Source organism: Cherax quadricarinatus, chromosome 29 (genome assembly GCF_038502225.1).
Source record: "Cherax quadricarinatus isolate ZL_2023a chromosome 29, ASM3850222v1, whole genome shotgun sequence".
In the NCBI taxonomy this organism is placed as follows: Eukaryota; Metazoa; Arthropoda; class Malacostraca; order Decapoda; family Parastacidae; genus Cherax; species Cherax quadricarinatus.
In genome coordinates, this window is record NC_091320.1 from 31,121,141 (window position 1) to 31,141,140 (window position 20,000).

The 20,000-nt window shown below is 45.0% G+C and overlaps 1 protein-coding gene across 1 annotated transcript in view; it reads right to left on the reverse strand.

The window, feature by feature from the left end:
• Nucleotides 1–20,000, reverse strand: part of LOC128690554 (uncharacterized) — a 331,846-nt gene that overhangs the window by 89,656 nt on the left and 222,190 nt on the right. Inside the window, exon 23 of the mRNA XM_070089803.1 lies at nt 2,075–3,527. Within this exon, the coding sequence (XP_069945904.1) occupies nt 2,075–3,527 (1,453 nt within the window). The remainder of the gene's footprint in view (nt 1–2,074; nt 3,528–20,000) is intronic.

The following is a 20,000-nucleotide window of genomic DNA, read 5'->3' on the forward strand; positions in this document are numbered from 1 at the left end:
CAGTCTCACACACTGTCAGTCTCACACACTGTCAGTCTCTCACACTGTCAGTCTCACACACTGTCAGTCTCTCACACTGTCAGTCTCACTTTGGTCTTTCAACCCCTCAATATTCACAGTGGGGGTCGAGAGATTATCTCACCCACTGTGAACACTGGTGACAAAAAAATATTGCAGGATTTTTTTCAGTCTATATAAAATAAATTGATTGCTATCATTCAAGAATAATAATAATAATAATAATAATAATAATAATAATAATAATAATAATAATTATTATTATTATTATTATTATTATTATTATTATTATTATTATTATTATTATTATTATTATTAGTATTATAGTAACAATAATTACTTTGGTTGTGACTACGAGGAAGACAGAGTCAGTAAACGCGGAGGATCCAGCAGACACCCAGAACAGCAGACACCCAGAACAGCAGACACCCAGAACAGCATACACCCAGAACAGCAGACACCCAGAACAGCAGACACCCAGAACAGCAGACACCCAGAACAGCAGACACCCAGAACAGCATACACCCAGAACAGCAGACACCCAGAACAGCATACACTCAGAACAGCAGACACCCAGAACAGCAGACACCCAGAACAGCAGACACCCAGAACAGCAGACACCCAGAACAGCAGACACCCAGAACAGCAGACACCCAGAACAGCAGACACCCAGAACAGCAGGCACCCAGAACAGCAGACACCCAGAACAGCAGACACCCAGAACAGCAGACACCCAGAACAGCATACACCCAGAACAGCATACACCCAGAACAGCAGACACCCAGAACAGCATACACCCAGAACAGCAGACACCCAGAACAGCATACACCCAGAACAGCAGACACCCAGAACAGCATACACCCAGAACAGCAGACACCCAGAACACCAGACACCCAGAACAGCAGGCACCCAGAACAGCAGACACCCAGAACAGCAGACACCCAGAACAGCATACACCCAGAACAGCAGACACCCAGAACAGCAGACACCCAGAACAGCATACACCCAGAACAGCTTACACCCAGAACAGCTTACACCCAGAACAGCAGACACCCAGAACAGCAGACACCCAGAACAGCAGACACCCAGAACAGCAGACACCCAGAACAGCAGATACCCAGAACAGCAGACACCCAGAACAGCATACACCCAGAACAGCAGACACCCAGAACAGCAGACACCCAGAACACCAGACACCCAGAACACCAGACACCCAGAACACCAGACACCCAGAACACCAGACACCCAGAACAGCAGACACCCAGAACAGCAGACACCCAGAACAGCAGACACCCAGAACAGCATACACCCAGAACAGCAAACACCCAGAACAGCATACACCCAGAACAGCTTACACCCAGAACAGCAGACACCCAGAACAGCAGACACCCAGAACAGCAGACACCCAGAACAGCAGACACCCAGAACAGCAGACACCCAAAACAGCAGACACCCAGAACAGCATACTCCCAGAACAGCAGACACCCAGAACAGCGGACACCATGAACAGTCGACATCATGAACAGTCGACACCAAGAACAGCAGACATCAAGAACAGCAGACATCAAGAACGGAAAATACAGAAAAGAGAGCTGACAGAAACAGTCATAGAGAGAGAGACTTGAAACAAGAATAAAGGAAGCAAGAAACAGCGTTAAGAAGTAGACACAGGAAGCAGACAGGGCGAGCAGTAGACACATAAAACAGACAGGGCAAGCCAGCAGACACAGCGGCACCAACAGCAACTTCAAGGATAGCTGAGCAGACTTTGTGGCAACAGAGGTAGAGTAATCATACGGGTTTAGGAGTCTGCGGGAGGCGGGTGTCTGGTGTTAGCACTGCGGGCCGCAGTAGCAGCGCCTGGACCACTGGATACCCGCGCCTGCACCACTGGATAATCACGCCTGGACCACTGGATACTCACGCCTGGACCACTGGATAATCACGCCTGGACCACTAGATACTCACTCCTGGACCACTGCATAATCTGGCCTGCACCACTGGATACTCACGCCTGGACCACTAGATACTCACGCCTGGACCACTGCATACTCACGCCTGCACCACTGGATACCCACGCCTGAACCACTGGATACTCGCGCCTGGACCACTGGATACTCACGCCTGGACCACTGGATACCCACGCCTGAACCACTGGATACCCGAGCCTGGACCACTGGATACCCGCGCCTGCACCACCGGATACCCATGCCTGGACCACTGGACACCCACGCCTGGACCACTGGATACTCACGCCTGGACCACTGGATACCCGCGCCTGCACCACCGGATACCCATTCCTGGACCACTGGATACTCACGCCTGGACCACTGGATACCCACGCCTGAACCACTGGATACCCGAGCCTGGACCATTGGATACCCGCGCCTGAACCACTGGATACCCGCGCCTGGACCATTGGATACCCACGCCTGCACCACTGGATACCCACGTCTGGACCACTGGATACCCACGCCTGCACCACTGGATACCCGCGCCTGGACCACTGGATAACTGAGCCAGGACCACTGGATACCCACGCCTGGACCAATGGAAACCCGCGCCTGGACAACTGGATACCCGCGCCTGCACCACTGGATACCCATGCCTGGGCCACTGGATACCCACGCCTGGAGCACTGTATACCCACGCCTGAACCACTGGATACCCGCGCCTGGACCACTGGATAACTGTGCCCGGACCACTGGATACCCGCGCCTGGACCACTGGATACCCACGTCTGAACCACTGGATACCCGCGCCTGGACCACAGGATAACTGCGCCTGGACCACTGGATACCCGCGCCTGGACCACTGGATACCCACGCCTGCACCACTGGATACCAACGCCTGGACCACTGGATACCCACGCCTGAACCACTGTATACCCGCACCTGGACCACTGGATAACCGCGCCTGGGCCATTGGATACCCACGCCTGGACCACTGGATACCCACGCCTGAACCACTGGATACCCGCGCCTCGACCACTAGATAACTGCGCCTGGACCACTGGATACCCGCGCCTGGACCACTGGATACCCACGCCTGCACCACTGGATACCCACGCCTGCACCACTGGATAACTGCGCCTGGACCACTGGATACCCGCGCCTGGAGCACTGGATATCCACGCCTGGACCAATGGAAACCCGCGCCTGGTCCACTGGATACCCGCGCCTGAACCACTGGATACCCATGCCTGGGCCACTGGATACCAACGCCTGGACCACTGGATACCCACACTGGATACCCGCGCCTGGAGCACTGGATATCCACGCCTGGACCAATGGAAACCCGCGCCTGGTCCACTGGATACCCGCGCCTGAACCACTGGATACCCGCGCCTGGACCACTGGATACCCACGCCTGGACCACTGGATACCCACGCCTGAACCACTGGATACCCGCGCCTGGACCACTGGATAACTGCGCCTGGACCACTGGATACCAACGCCTGGACCACTGGATACTCACGCCTGAACCACTGTATACCCGCACCTGGACCACTGGATAACCGCGCATGGACCATTGGATACCCACATCTGGACCACTGGATACATCCGGCGTCGGGGCATGGATATTCACTTGTGGACCACCACTAACAAAACTACCACCACCACTACTACCACTACCACCACTACTACCACCGCCACCACTTCCACAACCACTACTACCACCACTACCACTACTACCACCACCACCACCATTACCACCACTATCACTACCACCACAACCATCACTACCACCACCACTACTACCACTGCCACCACTACTACCACCGCCACCACTTCCACTACCACTATTACCTCCACCATCACCATTACCACCACTTTCACTACCACCACAACCATCACTACCACCACCACCATCACTACCACCACCACCATCACTACCATCACCACCACCACCACAATCACTACCACCACAATCACTACCACCACAACAATCACTACCACCACCACCATCACTACCACCACCACCATCACCACCATCACTACCACCACTACCACCACCACCATCACTACCACCACAACCATCACTACCATCACCACCATCACTACCACCACCATCACTACCACCGCCACCATCATTACCACCACCACCATCACTACCACCAACACCATCACTACCATCACCACAATCACTACCATCACCACCATCACTACCACCACAACAATCACTACCACCACCACAATCACTGTCACCACCACAATCACTACCACCACTGCAATCACAACCACCACCACAATCACTACCACCACCACAATCACTACCACCACCACAATCACTACCACCACCACAATCGCTACCTCCACCACAATCACTACCATCACCACAATCACTACCACCACATCAATCACAATCAACAACACAATCACTACCGCCACCACAATCACTACCACCACCACAATCACTACCACCACCACAATCACTACCACCACCACAATCACTGTCACCACCACAATCACTACCACCACTGCAATCACAACCACCACCACAATCACTACCACCACCACAATCACTACCACCACCACAATCACTACCACCACCACAATCACTACCACCACCACAATCACTACCATCACCACAATCACCACCATCACTACCACAACCACCACCATCACTACCATCACTACCATCACTACCACCACCACAATCACTACCACCACCACAATCACTACCACCACCACAATCACTACCACCACCACAATCACTTCCACCACTTCAATCACTACCACCACCACAATCACTACCATCACCACCATCACTACCATCACCACCATCACTACCACCACCACCATCACTACCACCACCACAATCACTACCACCACCACAATCACTACCACCACCACAATCACTACCATCAACACAATCACTACCATCACCACCATCACTACCACAACCACCACCATCACTACCATCACTACCACCACCACAATCACTACCACCACCACAATCACTACCACTACCACAATCACTACCACCACCACAATCACTTCCACCCCTTCAATCACTACCACCATCACAATCACTACCACCACCACAATCACTACCACCATCACAATCACTACCATCACCACCATCACTACCACAACCACCACCATCACTACCATCACTACCACCACCACAATCACTACCACCACCACAATCACTACCACCACCACAATCACTACCACCACCACAATCACTTCCACCACTTCAATCACTACCACCACCACAATCACTACCATCACCACCATCACTACCATCAAAACCATCACTACCATCACCACCATCACTACCACCACCACAATCACTACCACCACCACAATCACTACCACCACCACAATCACCACCACCACCACAATCACTACAACCACCACAATCACTACCACCACCACAATCACTACCACCACCACAATCACTACCACCACCACAATCACTACCACCACCACAATCACTACCACCACCACAATCACCACCACCACCACAATCACTACCACCACCACAATCACTACCACCACAACAATCACTACCACCACTACAATCACTACCACCACCACAGTCACTACCACCACCACAATCACTACCACCACCACAATCACTACCACCACCACAATCACTACCATCACCACAATCACTACCATCATCACAATCACTACCATCACCACCATCACCACAATCACTACCATCATCACAATCACTACCACCACCACCATCACTACCACAAACACCATCACTACCACCACCACCATCACTACCACCAACACCATCACTACCACCACCACCATCACCACCATCACTACCACCACCACAATCACTATCACCACCAACAGTACTACCACTATTTATCCAACACATGTTATACACATCTCAGACAGAAGCGTCACAGATATTCCCAGCCGGGATCTTATTTACCAGGTTGTGTACACTGTACTTGGGTATTCCCCAGAGCTTATGTAAAAGTCTCAGGCTGCCTAGGTTATGGGGAACCCCGGCCCCCTTAGACTGGGGAAGGGGGAAAGGAGGGGAAAGAAAGAGCCGGAAAAAATGAGATGAGAGGCCGAGGAAGGTGCAGAGGCAAGTGGAGGGAAGGGGAGAGGGAAGGGAAGAGGGAAGGGAAGAGGGGAGGGAGGGAGAGCGCAAGGAAGGGGAGAATTAACTTATTACTTGCTTTTAAAAATTCTACATGATCGTCTCCACGATTTTGGTAGAACACACACACACACACACACACACACACGCGCGCGCGCGCGCGTGTGTGTGTGTGTGTGTGTGTTAGTGTGCAAGTTTGAGAGTACTGTGAACATTTGTACTCTCCTCAGGGACACAAACTCGGATGTACTCTAGTGTTTCTGGTACTAATGTACGCAACGTACACAACGTTTGCGCTTCCTGCACGCTGCTGCAGCCACGGCTGAGCCTTCCAGAGAAGCCTCTTGTAGGGGAACACCTAAGTCTAAGTCGTGAGCAGCCGAAGTTCTTCGCTAAAGTCACTTTGAACCTTGTCAAGTGCTTAGTAGACAGGAAGAATGGGAGGAAGGAAGGATACCAGGAAGGAAGGATGGAAGGAAGGATAGAAGGAAGGATAGAAGGAAGGATAGAAGGATAGAAGGAAGGATAGAAGGAAGGATAGAAGGATAGAAGGAAGGATAGAAGGAAGGATAGAAGGAAGGATAGAAGGAAGGATGGAAGGAAGGATAGAAGGAAGGATGGAAGGAAGGATGGAAGGATAGAAGGAAGGATAGAAGGAAGGATAGAAGGAAGGATAGAAGGAAGGAAGGATGGAAGGAAGGATGGAAGGAAGGATAGAAAAAAGGATAGAAGGAAGGATAGAAGGATAGAAGGAAGGATAGAAGGAAGGATAGAAGGAAGGATGGAAGGAAGGATGGCAGGAAGGATAGAAGGAAGGATGGAAGGAAGGATGGAAGGAAGGATGGAAGGATAGAAGGAAGGATAGAAGGAAGGATAGAAGGAAGAATAGAAGGAAGGATAGAAGGAAGGATAGAAGGAAGGATAGAAGGAAGGATAGAAGGAAGGACAGAAGGAAGGATAGAAGGAAGGATAGAAGGAAGGATAGAAGGAAGGAAGGGCGGCCGACAAAGACTCCTCAACAAGGATTCATACAAGGACACAACGAGCGTGTGTGAGTGAACATCAGATTAAATTGTGGAAATCTGCCGTGTGGCTGAAGGAAGAGAGAGAGAGAGAGAGAGAGAGAGAGAGAGAGAGAGAGAGAGAGAGAGAGAGAGAGAGTTTACGGTGGAGGAGAGATGAGACTCTTAAAACTCTTGAGAGTCGGACTGAAGAGGTCCTGGGACACTCTTGGGTGTGACCAGCTGCATGTGCATTACTGCCCCACGCACACACACACACACACACACACACACACACACACACAGTGCAGAAACTAGAGGATCAGGCGCATACAACAGGAAGGGCACTTCAATGGATCAGAGAATACCTGACAGGGAGGCAACAACGAGTCATGGTACGTGATGAGGTATCACAGTGGGTACCTGTGACGAGCGGGGTCCCACAGGGGTCAGTCCTAGGACCAGTGCTATTTTTGGTATATGTGAGTGGTATGATGGAAGGGTTAGACTCAGAAGTGTCCCTGTTCGCAGATGATGTGAAGTTAATGAGGAGAATTAAATCAGATGAGGATCAGGCAGGACTACAAAGAGACCTGGACAGACTGGACACCTGGTCCAGCAACTGGCTTCTCGAATTTAATCCCGCCAAATGCAAAGTCATAAAGATCGGGGAAGGGCAAAGAAGACCACAGACAGAGTATAGGCTAGGTGGCCAAAGACTGCAAACTTCACTCGAAGAGAAAGATCTTGGGGTGAGTATAACACCGAGCACGTCTCCGGAAGCACACATCAACCAGATAACTGCTGCAGCATATGGGCGCCTGGCAAACCTGAGAATAGCGTTCCGATACCTTAGTAAGGAATCGTTCAAGACACTGTACACCGTGTACGTCAGGCCCATATTGGAGTATGCAGCACCAATTTGGAAACCACACCTGGATAAGCACGTCAAGAAATTAGAGAAAGTGCAAAGGTTTCCAACAAGACTAGTTCCAGGGCTAAGAGGAATGTCCCACGAAGAATGGTTAAGAGAAATCGACCTGACGAAACTGGAGGACAGGAGGGTCAGGGGAGACATGATAACGACGTACAAAATACTGGGAGGAATAGATAAGGTGGACAGAGACAGGATGTTCCAGAGATGGGACACAGAAACATGGGAGTCAAAGTTCGAAGTTGAAGACTCAGATGAGTCAATGGGATGTTAGGAAGTATTTCTTCAGTCACAGAGTTGTCAGGAAATGGAACAGTCTGGCAAGTGATGTAGCTCTAAGACGAGGTATGATAAAGCTCATGGAACAGGGAGAGAGAGGATCTAGTAGCGACCAGTGAACAAGCGGGGCCAGGAGCTTAGTTTCGACCCCGGCAACCACAAATAGATGAATACAATTAGGTAAGTGCACACACACACACACACACACACACACACACACACACACACTTGATAAAGCACGTCAAGAAACTAGAGAAAGTACAAAGGTTTGCCACAAGGTTAGTTCCAGAGCTAAGGGGAATGTCCTATGAAGAAAGATTAAGGGAAATCGGCCTGACGACACTGGAGGACAGGAGGGTCAGGGGAGACATGATAACGACATATAAAATACTGCGTGGAATAGACAAGGTGGACAAAGACAGGATGTTCCAGGGAGGGGACACAGAAACAAGAGGCCACAATTGGAAGTTGAAGACACAAATGAGTCAGAGAGATATTAGGAAGTATTTCTTCAGTCATAGAGTTGTAAGGCAGTGGAATAGCCTAGAAAATGACGTAGTGGAGGCAGGAACCATACACAGTTTTAAGACGAGGTTTGATAAAGCTCATGGAGCGGGGAGAGAGAGGGCCCAGTAGCAACCGGTGAAGAGGCGGGGCCAGGAGCTAAGACTCGACCCCTGCAACCACAAATAGGTGAGTACAAATAGGTGAGTACACACACACACACACACACACACACACACACACACACACACACACACACACCACATACACATGGAGACACGCACACTTATACAACAGGCCTAGTGTCTAACTGACATGTGCCTAGGACAAAATGGTAACTAACTAACACATGCCTGCTGAATGTCACATACAGGGTTTTAAATTGCTCCAAGTAGATAGAAGTATCGGGAAGGGTGGTGGGGTGGCATTGTATGTCCGAGATCGATTGAACTGTTGCATAAAAACGGGTATTAAGTCTGAAGAAACACATACAGAGTCTGTTTGGATAGAATTTTCAGAGGGACATGAAAAATTTATTTTAGGTGTAATATACCGTCCCCCAAACTTAGATAGGGACCAAGGGAAACTGCTATGGGAGGAAATTGTTAGGGCCACAAGGCACGATAATGTAGTAATTCTAGGAGACTTTAATTTCAGTCATACTGATTGGAATTTCTTGACTGGGAATTTAGAATCAAACGACTTCTTAGAAGTAGTTCAGGATTGTTTTTTGAAGCAGTTTGTGACAGAACCTACAAGGGGAAATAACCTGCTTGACTTAGTTCTGGCAAACAATGAATCCCTTGTTAATAATTTAGAAATTTCAGAGGAACTTGGAGCTAGCGACCACAAATCAATTACATTTAGCATTGAATGGAAGTATGATAGTAGGGATAACTCAGTAACAATTCCAGATTTTCGCTTAGCAGATAACGATGGGCTTAGAGAACACTTATCATCTGTTGACTGGAGTAACGAAGAGAGCTATCAGTATGACAGCTTTCTTAACACAATACATGCTGCCCAAAGGACATTTATCCCATATAAGGAAATTAGATCGAATAGAAATGACCCCAAATGGATGAATAATAGGCTCAAATATCTTTTAGGACAGAGGAAGGGAATTTATAGGCGTATCAAAAGAGGTGAGGGTCATCTTATGAATCAGTATATTGACATTAAGAGGGACGTTAAAAAGGAGATAAGAAAAGCTAAACAGGACTATGAAATTAAAGTTCCTAGGGATTCTAAAACTAACCCAAAAAGTTTTTTCCAGGTTTATAGAACAAAAGTTAGAGATAAGATAGGTCCCCTTAAAAATAACTATGGGCATCTCACTGACAAGGAGAATGAAATGTGCTCTATTCTTAATAATTATTTTCTCTCGGCTTTCACTCAGGAAGACACTGACAATATCCCAGTAATTAATTTTTATAGTGGGCTTGAAGATGATAAATTATGCAATATCACAGTCACTAGCGAAATGGTTATCAAACAGATAGACTGGTTAAAGCAAAATAAATCCCTGGGCCCTGATGAACTGTTTCCAAGGGTTTTTAAAGAGTGTAAAGTGGAACTCTGTGAACCTTTAACTAATATTTTTAATTTATCTCTTCAAACAGGTGTAGTGCCTGATATGTGGAAGATGGCTAATGTAATTCCTATTTTTAAAGCAGGGGACAAGTCGTTACCGTCAAATTACCGCCCAATAAGCTTAACCTCAATTGTAGGCAAATTACTAGAGTCAATTATAGCTGATAATATAAGCCATCTTGATAGGCATAATTTGATTAATGATACTCAACATGGTTTCACCAGGGGCCGTTCCTGCCTAACTAATTTATTAACCTTCTTCATTTGTAGATGAATGGTTCAGAGAACCGACATGTTGATAAATTAGACACATGTGCAACTCTTGGGTATCTTTATTGAGGAAACGTTTCGCCACACAGTGGTTTCATCAGTCCATACGTAGGAGAAACTTGAAGAACAGGAGGAGAATGAGGTAATCAGTCCCTCAACCTTGAGTCGATGTGTTCAGTCCATCAATCTTGAATAGAATACGGCATATGAGCGGAGAAGCAGCTTATAAACCGTATGGCAGGAGAGGTGCAGCAGTCTTAGGTGGTGTCACATCCCTCAAGGTTGAGGGACTGATTACCTCATTCTCCTCCTGTTCTTCAAGTTTCTCCTACGTACGGACTGATGAAGACACTGTGTGGCGAAACGTTTCCTCAGTAAAGATACCCAAGAGTTGCACATGTGTCTAATTTATCAACCTTCTTCATCAAAGCTTTTGAGGCCGTTGATCAGGATAAAGAATTCGATATTGTTTATTTAGATTTTAGTAAGGCTTTTGATAGAGTACCACATCAGAGACTTTTGAAGAAAGTGGCTGCTCATGGCATTGGGGGAAAAATGCTGTCATGGATCGAGTCATGGCTCACTAATAGGAAGCAGAGAGTGTGCATAAATGGGGTTAAATCCGAGTGGGGATCTGTAACAAGTGGCGTTCCGCAGGGATCAGTTTTAGTCCCATTGTTGTTTATTATATATATGGTATAAACCTTGGTAATATATATATATATATATATATATATATATATATATATATATATATATATATATATATATATATATATATATATATATATATATATATATATATATATATATTTATAAACGACCTTGACGAGGGAATTACTAGTGACATAAGCAAATTTGCTGATGACACGAAGATAGGTAGGATAATCGATTTAGACGTTGATGTCTCACAACTTCAGGAGGATTTAAAAAAACTCAATTCGTGGTCAGAAAAGTGGCAGATGCAGTTCAATGTAGATAAATGTAAAGTTCTAAAGATCGGAAATGTTCATAACCCTAGCACCTACCAGCTTAATAATGTTGAACTTAGCCGTATAGAATGCGAGAAGGATTTGGGGGTTATGGTAAGCAGCAACCTTAAACCAAGATAGCAATGCCTAAGCGTGCGTAATAAAGCAAATAGATTGCTGGGATTTATATCAAGAAGTGTAAGCAACAGAAGTCCAGCGGTTATACTTAAGTGGAAATATAAACACATATGCTGTATAATGTGATCTTTTATTGACAACGTTTCGCCCACACAGTGGGCTTTTTCAAGTCACAAACAGATCTACCTGGGGTGGAATGGAAAAAAGGCCACTGTGTGGGCGAAACGTTGTCAATTAAGGATCACATTATACTGCATATGTGTTTATATTTCCATTGTGTCGGTATTTTATACCATTTATTTCCACGGTTATACTTGAGCTTTATACATCATTAGTACAGGCTCTGGTGGCCTGGTGGTTAACGCTCTGGCTTCACACGGTGAGGGCCTGGGTTCGATTCCCAGCCAGAGTAAAAACATTGGACGTGTTTCTTTCCACCTGTTGTCTATGTTCCCCATCAGTAAAATGGGTACTTGGGTGTTAGTCGACTGGTGTGGGTCGCATCCTGGGACACTGACCTAAGGAGGCCTGGTCACAGACCGGGCCGCGGGGGCGTTGACCCCCGGAACTCTCTCCAGATAAACTCACCTAGATTATGCAGCTCAGTTCTGGTCTCCATATAGTCAGGAACTATGGAACTGAACCTCTCCAGGCTGAGGGACTGACAACCTCAAATCTACGACTACAAGGGTGATGGACTGATTACATCGTCTTCACATCTCTACTGTTCCTGCCTGCTTTCTGTATTCGACTGAAGAAGCCTACTGTGTAGGCGAAACGTTTCGGAATAAAGTTGCCTAACTGTTGCCTATGTCTTACCTACCAAGGATTCTAACAGTGAAATCAATAGGAACAGAAGTGCTTAAACTTAAATAATCTAACAGATCAACGCGAACAACAGAGGTACATAAACCTAAATAAAGAATCTAACAGTAAGATCAACAGGAACAACAAAGGTATCTAAACTTAAATAATCTAACAGTAAGATCAACAGGAACAACGATGGTACCTATACTAGCATAAATCTAACAGTGAGATCAACGGGAACAACAGAGGTGCCTAAGCTGCCGCAAGGAAACTCACAGTTCTAACAGACAACAGATAAACGCATCATCAGCCTAGATTCTGAGGAATGGATCTTAATCCAAGTACATGAGAGCGCACCCTCCAATTCCTCGGATCAAAGTGCAGCATCACCTCCTATTTTCCTAGTGTTTAATTCCTTACGTGGTATAAACCGTAGTAATAAATACCGACAAATTGGTTTAGAAAGACACGTAAGGGGGCGGGGGCGTTGGCGGGGGCGTTGACCCCCGGAACTCTCTCCAGGTAAACTCTCCAGGTAAGCAAACACTAAGGCATATTTATTAGAAAACGTTTCGGTCCTGGGACCTTGATTACTTCTAACATGTTAGAAGTGATCAAGGTCATAGTGTTTGCTTACTAGTCTATCTAAACCAATTCCTACGTGAAAACTGTGTTTGTTTCTTTGTCCTGTCTTACAATTACAAATTTTCCCTGAAAGTAACAACATTTTCTTTTTTCCTGACAAACAAATAACAAATATAATTTAAAGATGGCGTGCCACCATCACAGGTAATTATATTTGTCGCAAATTATAGGACAAACTCGTGATTATAGGAGTTTGTGTATGAGGTGCTTGTTATATATATATATATATATATATATATATATATATATATATATATATATATATATACAAATTGGTCATATATACTGAGATGTATGTATCTTAAAATGTATATTGTCGAGCATAATGAGCCGAATTGGTCAAGTAAGCTGGAATATATATATATATATATATATATATATATATATATATATATATATATATATATATATATATATATATAGATATATATATGTATATAATACGTCATGCCGAATAGGCAAAACTGGTCAGTTAGCAAGAACTCATTTAAAATTAAGTCCTATCTAAAATTTTCTCTTATACGTTTAAACATATACTTTTTTTCATTTACGTTAGAGTAAAAATTAATAATTATGTACCAAAAGAACCTTAGAAAACTTACCTAACCTTATTATAACAAACGCAATTTAATTTAGCCTAATCCAACTAAATATATTTTAGAAAAGTTTAAAATAATTTAATAATAAACAAACACAATGAAATATATTTTTTCTCGTTAGGTTCACAATGACTTCATATTATGTCAAAACTGTTTTTGACAATAACATGAATATTTCGTTTGGTTTATATAAATTAGATCTATTTATAATTAATAGAATATTGGAAGAATTTAATAATATATTGGACAAATAATAAATTTTGAAATTCTTAATTCTTGGGTAGAATAGTTTGTTGGTGGGTTGTGTGAAGGACCTGTCTAGTTGGGTCAGCGGGCCTGCTGCAGTGTTCCCTTTCTCATGAGTCGTGCGTCAGGTGATGCTTTGTTGTGGGATGTGATAGTGAGGTGTGGGCTAGACCCTTTATATGCCTTCCTTTGATGCATTACTTTTATTGTTCCTTGATAATGTAAGTAGTCACGAAAGCGCTTGGAATTTCTCTATTCTTTCACAGTGGTTGTTTTGCACACACACACACACACACACACATACACACACACACACACACACACACACACACACACACACACACATATATATATATATATATATATATATATATATATATATATATATATATATATATATATATATATATATATATATTTCATTGTGTTTGTTTATTATTAAATTATTTTAAACTTTTCTAAAATATATTTAGTTGGATTAGGCTAAATTAAATTGCGCTTGCTATAAGGTTAGGTAAGTTTTCTAAGGTAAGTTTTCTAAGGTTCTTTCGGTACATAATTATTAATTTTTACTCTAACATAAATCAAAAAAAGTATATCTTTAAACGCATAAGAGAAAATTTTAGATAGGACTTAATTTTAAATGAGCTCTTGCTAACTGACCAGTTTTACCTATTCGGCATGATGTATATATATATATATATATATATATATATATATATATATATATATATATATATATATATATATATATCCTTCCAAGTAAATATATGGTACTCATCATCAGTACATATACAACTGTTACTCTAACGTGCTTGGGAAGAGCAAGAGAGAGTGTACACTATCAGTGGGTAGGTACAAGTACGAGGCGCGCTACACACCATGTGTGGGGGAGGCGTGGCACTCACAATGTGTGGGGGAGGGGTGGTAGTCACCTTGTGTGGGGAAGAGGTGGTACTCACCATGTGTGGGGAAGTGGTGGTACTCACCATGTGTGGGGGAGGGGTGGCACTCACAATGTGTGGGGGAGGGGTGGTACTCACAATGTGTGGGGGAGGGGTGGCACACACAATGTGTGGGGGAGGGGTGGCACTCACAATGTGTGGGGGAGAGGTGGTACTCACCATGTGTGGGGAAGAGGTGGCACTCACAATGTGTGGGGGAGGGGTGGTACTCACCATGTGTGGGGAAGAGGTGGCACTCACAATGTGTGGGGGAGGGGTGGTACTCACCATGTGTGGGGAAGAGGTGGCACTCACAATGTGTGGGGGAGGGGTGGCACTCACCATGTGTGGGGAAGAGGTGGTACTCACCATGTGTGGGGAAGAGGTGGTACTCACCATGTGTGGGGAAGAGGTGGTACTCACCATGTGTGGGGAAGAGGTGGTACTCACCATGTGTGGGGAAGAGGTGGTACTCACCATGTGTGGGGAAGAGGTGGTACTCACCATGTGTGGGGGAGGGGTGGCACTCACCATGTGTGGGGAAGAGGTGGTACTCACCACGTGTGGGGAAGAGGTGGTACTCACCATGTGTGGGGAAGAGGTGGTACTCACCATGTGTGGGGAAGAGGTGGTACTCACCATGTGTGGGGAAGAGGTGGTACTCACCATGTGTGGGGAAGAGGTGGTACTCACCATGTGTGGGGGAGAGGTGGTACTCACCATGTGTGGGGAAGAGGTGGTACTCACCATGTGTGGGGAAGAGGTGGTACTCACCATGTGTGGGGGAACTCACCATGTGTGGGGAGAGTGGTACTCACCATGTGTGGGGAAGAGGTGGTACTCACCATGTGTGGGGGAGGGGTGGTACTCACCATGTGTGGGGGAGGGGTGGTACTCACGATATGTAGGGGAGGGGTCAGTCGTCAGTGTTCAGTGGTCAGTCGTCAGTGTTCAGTGGTCAGTCGTCAGTGTTCAGTGGTCAGTCGTCAGTGTTCAGTGGTCAGTCGTCACGTGAGGTCACAGACCCTGAGCTGCTTTGGGGATTAGCGTGGACGGTTACAAAGCATGGCTTGCTTCTGCAGTGTTTTAAAAACTGAGTTTGGAGAGTTGAAGGAGGAGGTCTTGCTTCTCCAGGAGGAGATTAGGAGGCTGAAGGTCCACCTCAATGGGCCTGGGAGAGAGTGTGAGGTGGTTGGAGATGTGGGGAATGAGGCTTCTAGCAGTGAGGTGCAGTCTGTCTCTCACTGTGAGGAGGCTGTAGGTGGGGAGGTAGCAACGGGTACCAGCAGTGAGGTGCAGCCCAGCACCTGCTACAAGTGGCGAGTTGTTCACAGTAATGGGAGGCGCATCAGAGTAAGGAAAGTTAAGAGTGAAGATCTGAAGGTAGGAAATCGCTTCTCTGTTCTCCAGGATGAATGTACTTCAGTGGCCAGTGAAGGTAAGGGTACTACTGCCCCTGCTAATGAAGGTAAGCGCATTCTTGTGGTTGGTGACTCTCAGGTAAGATATGTTGACCGTGCTTTTTGTAATAGGAATAAGAAGATGAGAGATAGAGTGTGCTTCCCTGGAGCTGGTGTTGGGGACATTGTCAACAGACTGGATAATATCATGTCAGGTAATGGGAACAAGCCCATTATCTGTCTCAGTGCTGGTGGAAATGATATTGGGAAGGGTAGGAGAGAAGAGCTGCTAGATAAGTACAGGTCAGCTATAGATTTCATTAAGTCTAAGGGAGGGATCCCAATCATATGTAGCATCTTGCCTAGAAGGGGAGTAGGAAATGAATGGTTGTCTAGGGCAATTGGTGTAAATTGCTGGCTAGACAGATACTGCAAGGAACTTGCAATCCCATTCATTGACAACTGGAACAACTTTTATGGCAAACATGATATGTATGCAAGGGATGGGGTTCATCTCTCTGGGGCAGGGGTGGTAGCACTTGCAGACTCGATTGAGAAGGCCATTGGTGAAATGCCTATGATTTTAAACTGATGGAAGATAGAGGTATGGGTGTGTGTGGGAAACAAGCAGGTTGCAACACTAGGGTTGGAAACAGTAAATGTATAAAAGGCATTCAGCATGAAGTTATAAATAAAGACAATAGAACAGGTCAGAAAACAAAGGGGGACAGCAGAGGGCAGCAAGGGACTAGCTCCCTTAAGGTTTACTATACTAATAGCAGGAGTGTTAGAAATAAGATAGATGAGCTAAGATTAATTGCAAGTGCAGGAAACATAGATATTATTGCTATAACAGAGACCTGGCTCAATCTGAAAGATAGAGAGATGCCATCTGAATGTCACATACAAGGCTATAAATTATTCCACACTGACAGGGTCAACAGGAAAGGTGGTGGAGTAGCGATGTATGTCAGAGACAATTTAAATTGTTGTGTTAGACAAGATATTAAATTAGAAGCGTCAGCCACTGAATCTGTTTGGTTACAGCTTCTCGAGGGCCGAGAAAAACTAATTTTGGGTGTGATTTACAGGGCCCCAAATCTTGATAGGGAGTGCAGTAAACTTCTATGGGACGAAATTCGTAAGGCATCTACATACGAAAATGTTGTGCTAATGGGAGATTTCAACTATAGACAGATTGACTGGAGCAATTTGACAGGAAATTTAGAGTCGGGTGACTTTCTTGATACGATCCAGGATTGTTTTTTAAAACAGTTTGTGACAGAGCCAACTAGGGGAAATAACCTCCTTGACTTGGTTCTTGCCAGTAGGGAAACACTAATTAATAATCTTGAGGTTAATGATGAGCTTGGGGAGAGTGATCACAAATCACTCAGTTTTAACATATCATGGAATTCCCCTAATAATGGCAATCAAGTCTCCGTCCCTGACTTTCGCTTGGCTGATTTCATAGGACTGAAAAATTACTTAGGTGGGCTGAACTGGAATGACCTGACTAGGGGTCAGGTAGGTGGTGATGGTTGCCGATATGATGCTTTCCAGGGCATAGTTCTAGCTGCTCAGTCAAATTATGTTCCAAATAGGGAAATCAGATCAAACAAAAATGATCCTAAATGGATGAACAATAGATTAAAATATCTGATTGGTCAAAAGAGAGGCATATATAGGCAAATCAAAAGAGGAGAGGGGCAATTAAGAAATCGATATATTCAGTTAAAGAGAGAAATAAAAAAGGGAATTAGAAAAGCAAAAAGAGATTATGAGGTTAAAGTTGCAAGAGAATCGAAGACTAACCCAAAAGGATTCTTTCAGGTATACAGAAGTAAGATCAGGGACAAGATAGGCCCACTCAAAAGTTCCTCGGGTCAGCTCACTGACAGTGATAAGGAAATGTGTAGAATTTTTAACACATACTTCCTCTCAGTTTTTACACAGGAGGATACCAGTGATATTCCAGTAATGATAAATTATGTAGAACAGGACGATAATAAACTGTGCACTATTAGGGTCACAAGTGACATGGTCCTTAGGCAAATAGATAAATTAAAACCTAACAAATCCCCAGGCCCTGATGAACTGTATGCAAGGGTTCTAAAGGAATGTAAAGAGGAGCTTAGCACACCTTTGGCTAATCTTTTCAACATATCACTACAAACTGGCATGGTGCCAGATAAGTGGAAAATGGCAAATGTGATACCTATTTTCAAAACAGGTGACAGGTCCTTAGCTTCGAACTATAGACCAATAAGCCTAACCTCCATAGTGGGAAAATTTATGGAATCAATAATTGCCGAGGCAGTTCGTAGCCACCTTGAAAAGCATAAATTAATCAACGAATCTCAGCATGGTTTTACAAAGGGACGTTCCTGCCTTACGAATTTATTAACTTTTTTCACTAAGGTATTTGAGGAGGTAGATCATGGTAACGAATATGATATTGTGTATATGGACTTCAGTAAGGCTTTTGACAGGGTCCCACATCAGAGACTATTGAGGAAAATTAAAGCACATGGAATAGGAGGAGAAATTTTTTCCTGGATAGAGGCATGGTTGACAAATAGGCAGCAGAGAGTTTGCATAAATGGGGAGAAATCAGAGTGGGGAAGCGTCACGAGCGGTGTTCCACAGGGGTCAGTGTTGGGCCCCCTGCTGTTCACAATCTACATAAACGACATAGATGAGGGCATAAAGAGCGACATCGGCAAGTTTGCCGATGACACCAAAATAGGCCGTCGAATTCATTCTGACGAGGACATTCGAGCACTCCAGGAAGATTTGAATAGACTGATGCAGTGGTCGGAGAAGTGGCAGATGCAGTTTAATATAGACAAATGCAAAGTTCTAAATGTTGGACAGGACAATAACCATGCCACATATAAACTAAATAATGTAGATCTTAATATTACGGATTGCGAAAAAGATTTAGGAGTTCTGGTTAGCAGTAATCTGAAACCAAGACAACAGTGCATAAGTGTTCGCAATAAAGCTAATAGAATCCTTGGCTTCATATCAAGAAGCATAAATAATAGGAGTCCTCAGGTTGTTCTTCAACTCTATACATCCTTGGTTAGGCCTCATTTAGATTATGCTGCACAGTTTTGGTCACCGTATTACAGAATGGATATAAATTCTCTGGAAAATGTACAAAGGAGGATGACAAAGATGATCCCATGTATCAGAAACCTTCCCTATGAGGATAGACTAAGGGCCCTGAAACTGCACTCTCTAGAAAGACGTAGAATTAGGGGGGATATGATTGAGGTTTATAAGTGGAAGACAGGAATAAATAAAGGGGATGTAAATAGTGTGCTGAAAATATCTAGCCTAGACAGGACTCGCAGCAATGGTTTTAAGTTGGAAAAATTCAGATTCAGGAGGGATATAGGAAAGTACTGGTTTGGTAATAGAGTTGTGGATGAGTGGAACAAACTCCCAAGTACCGTTATAGAGGCCAGAACGTTGTGTAGCTTTAAAAATAGGTTGGATAAATACATGAGTAGATGTGGGTGGGTGTGAGTTAGACCTGATAGCTTGTGCTAACAGGTCGGTTGC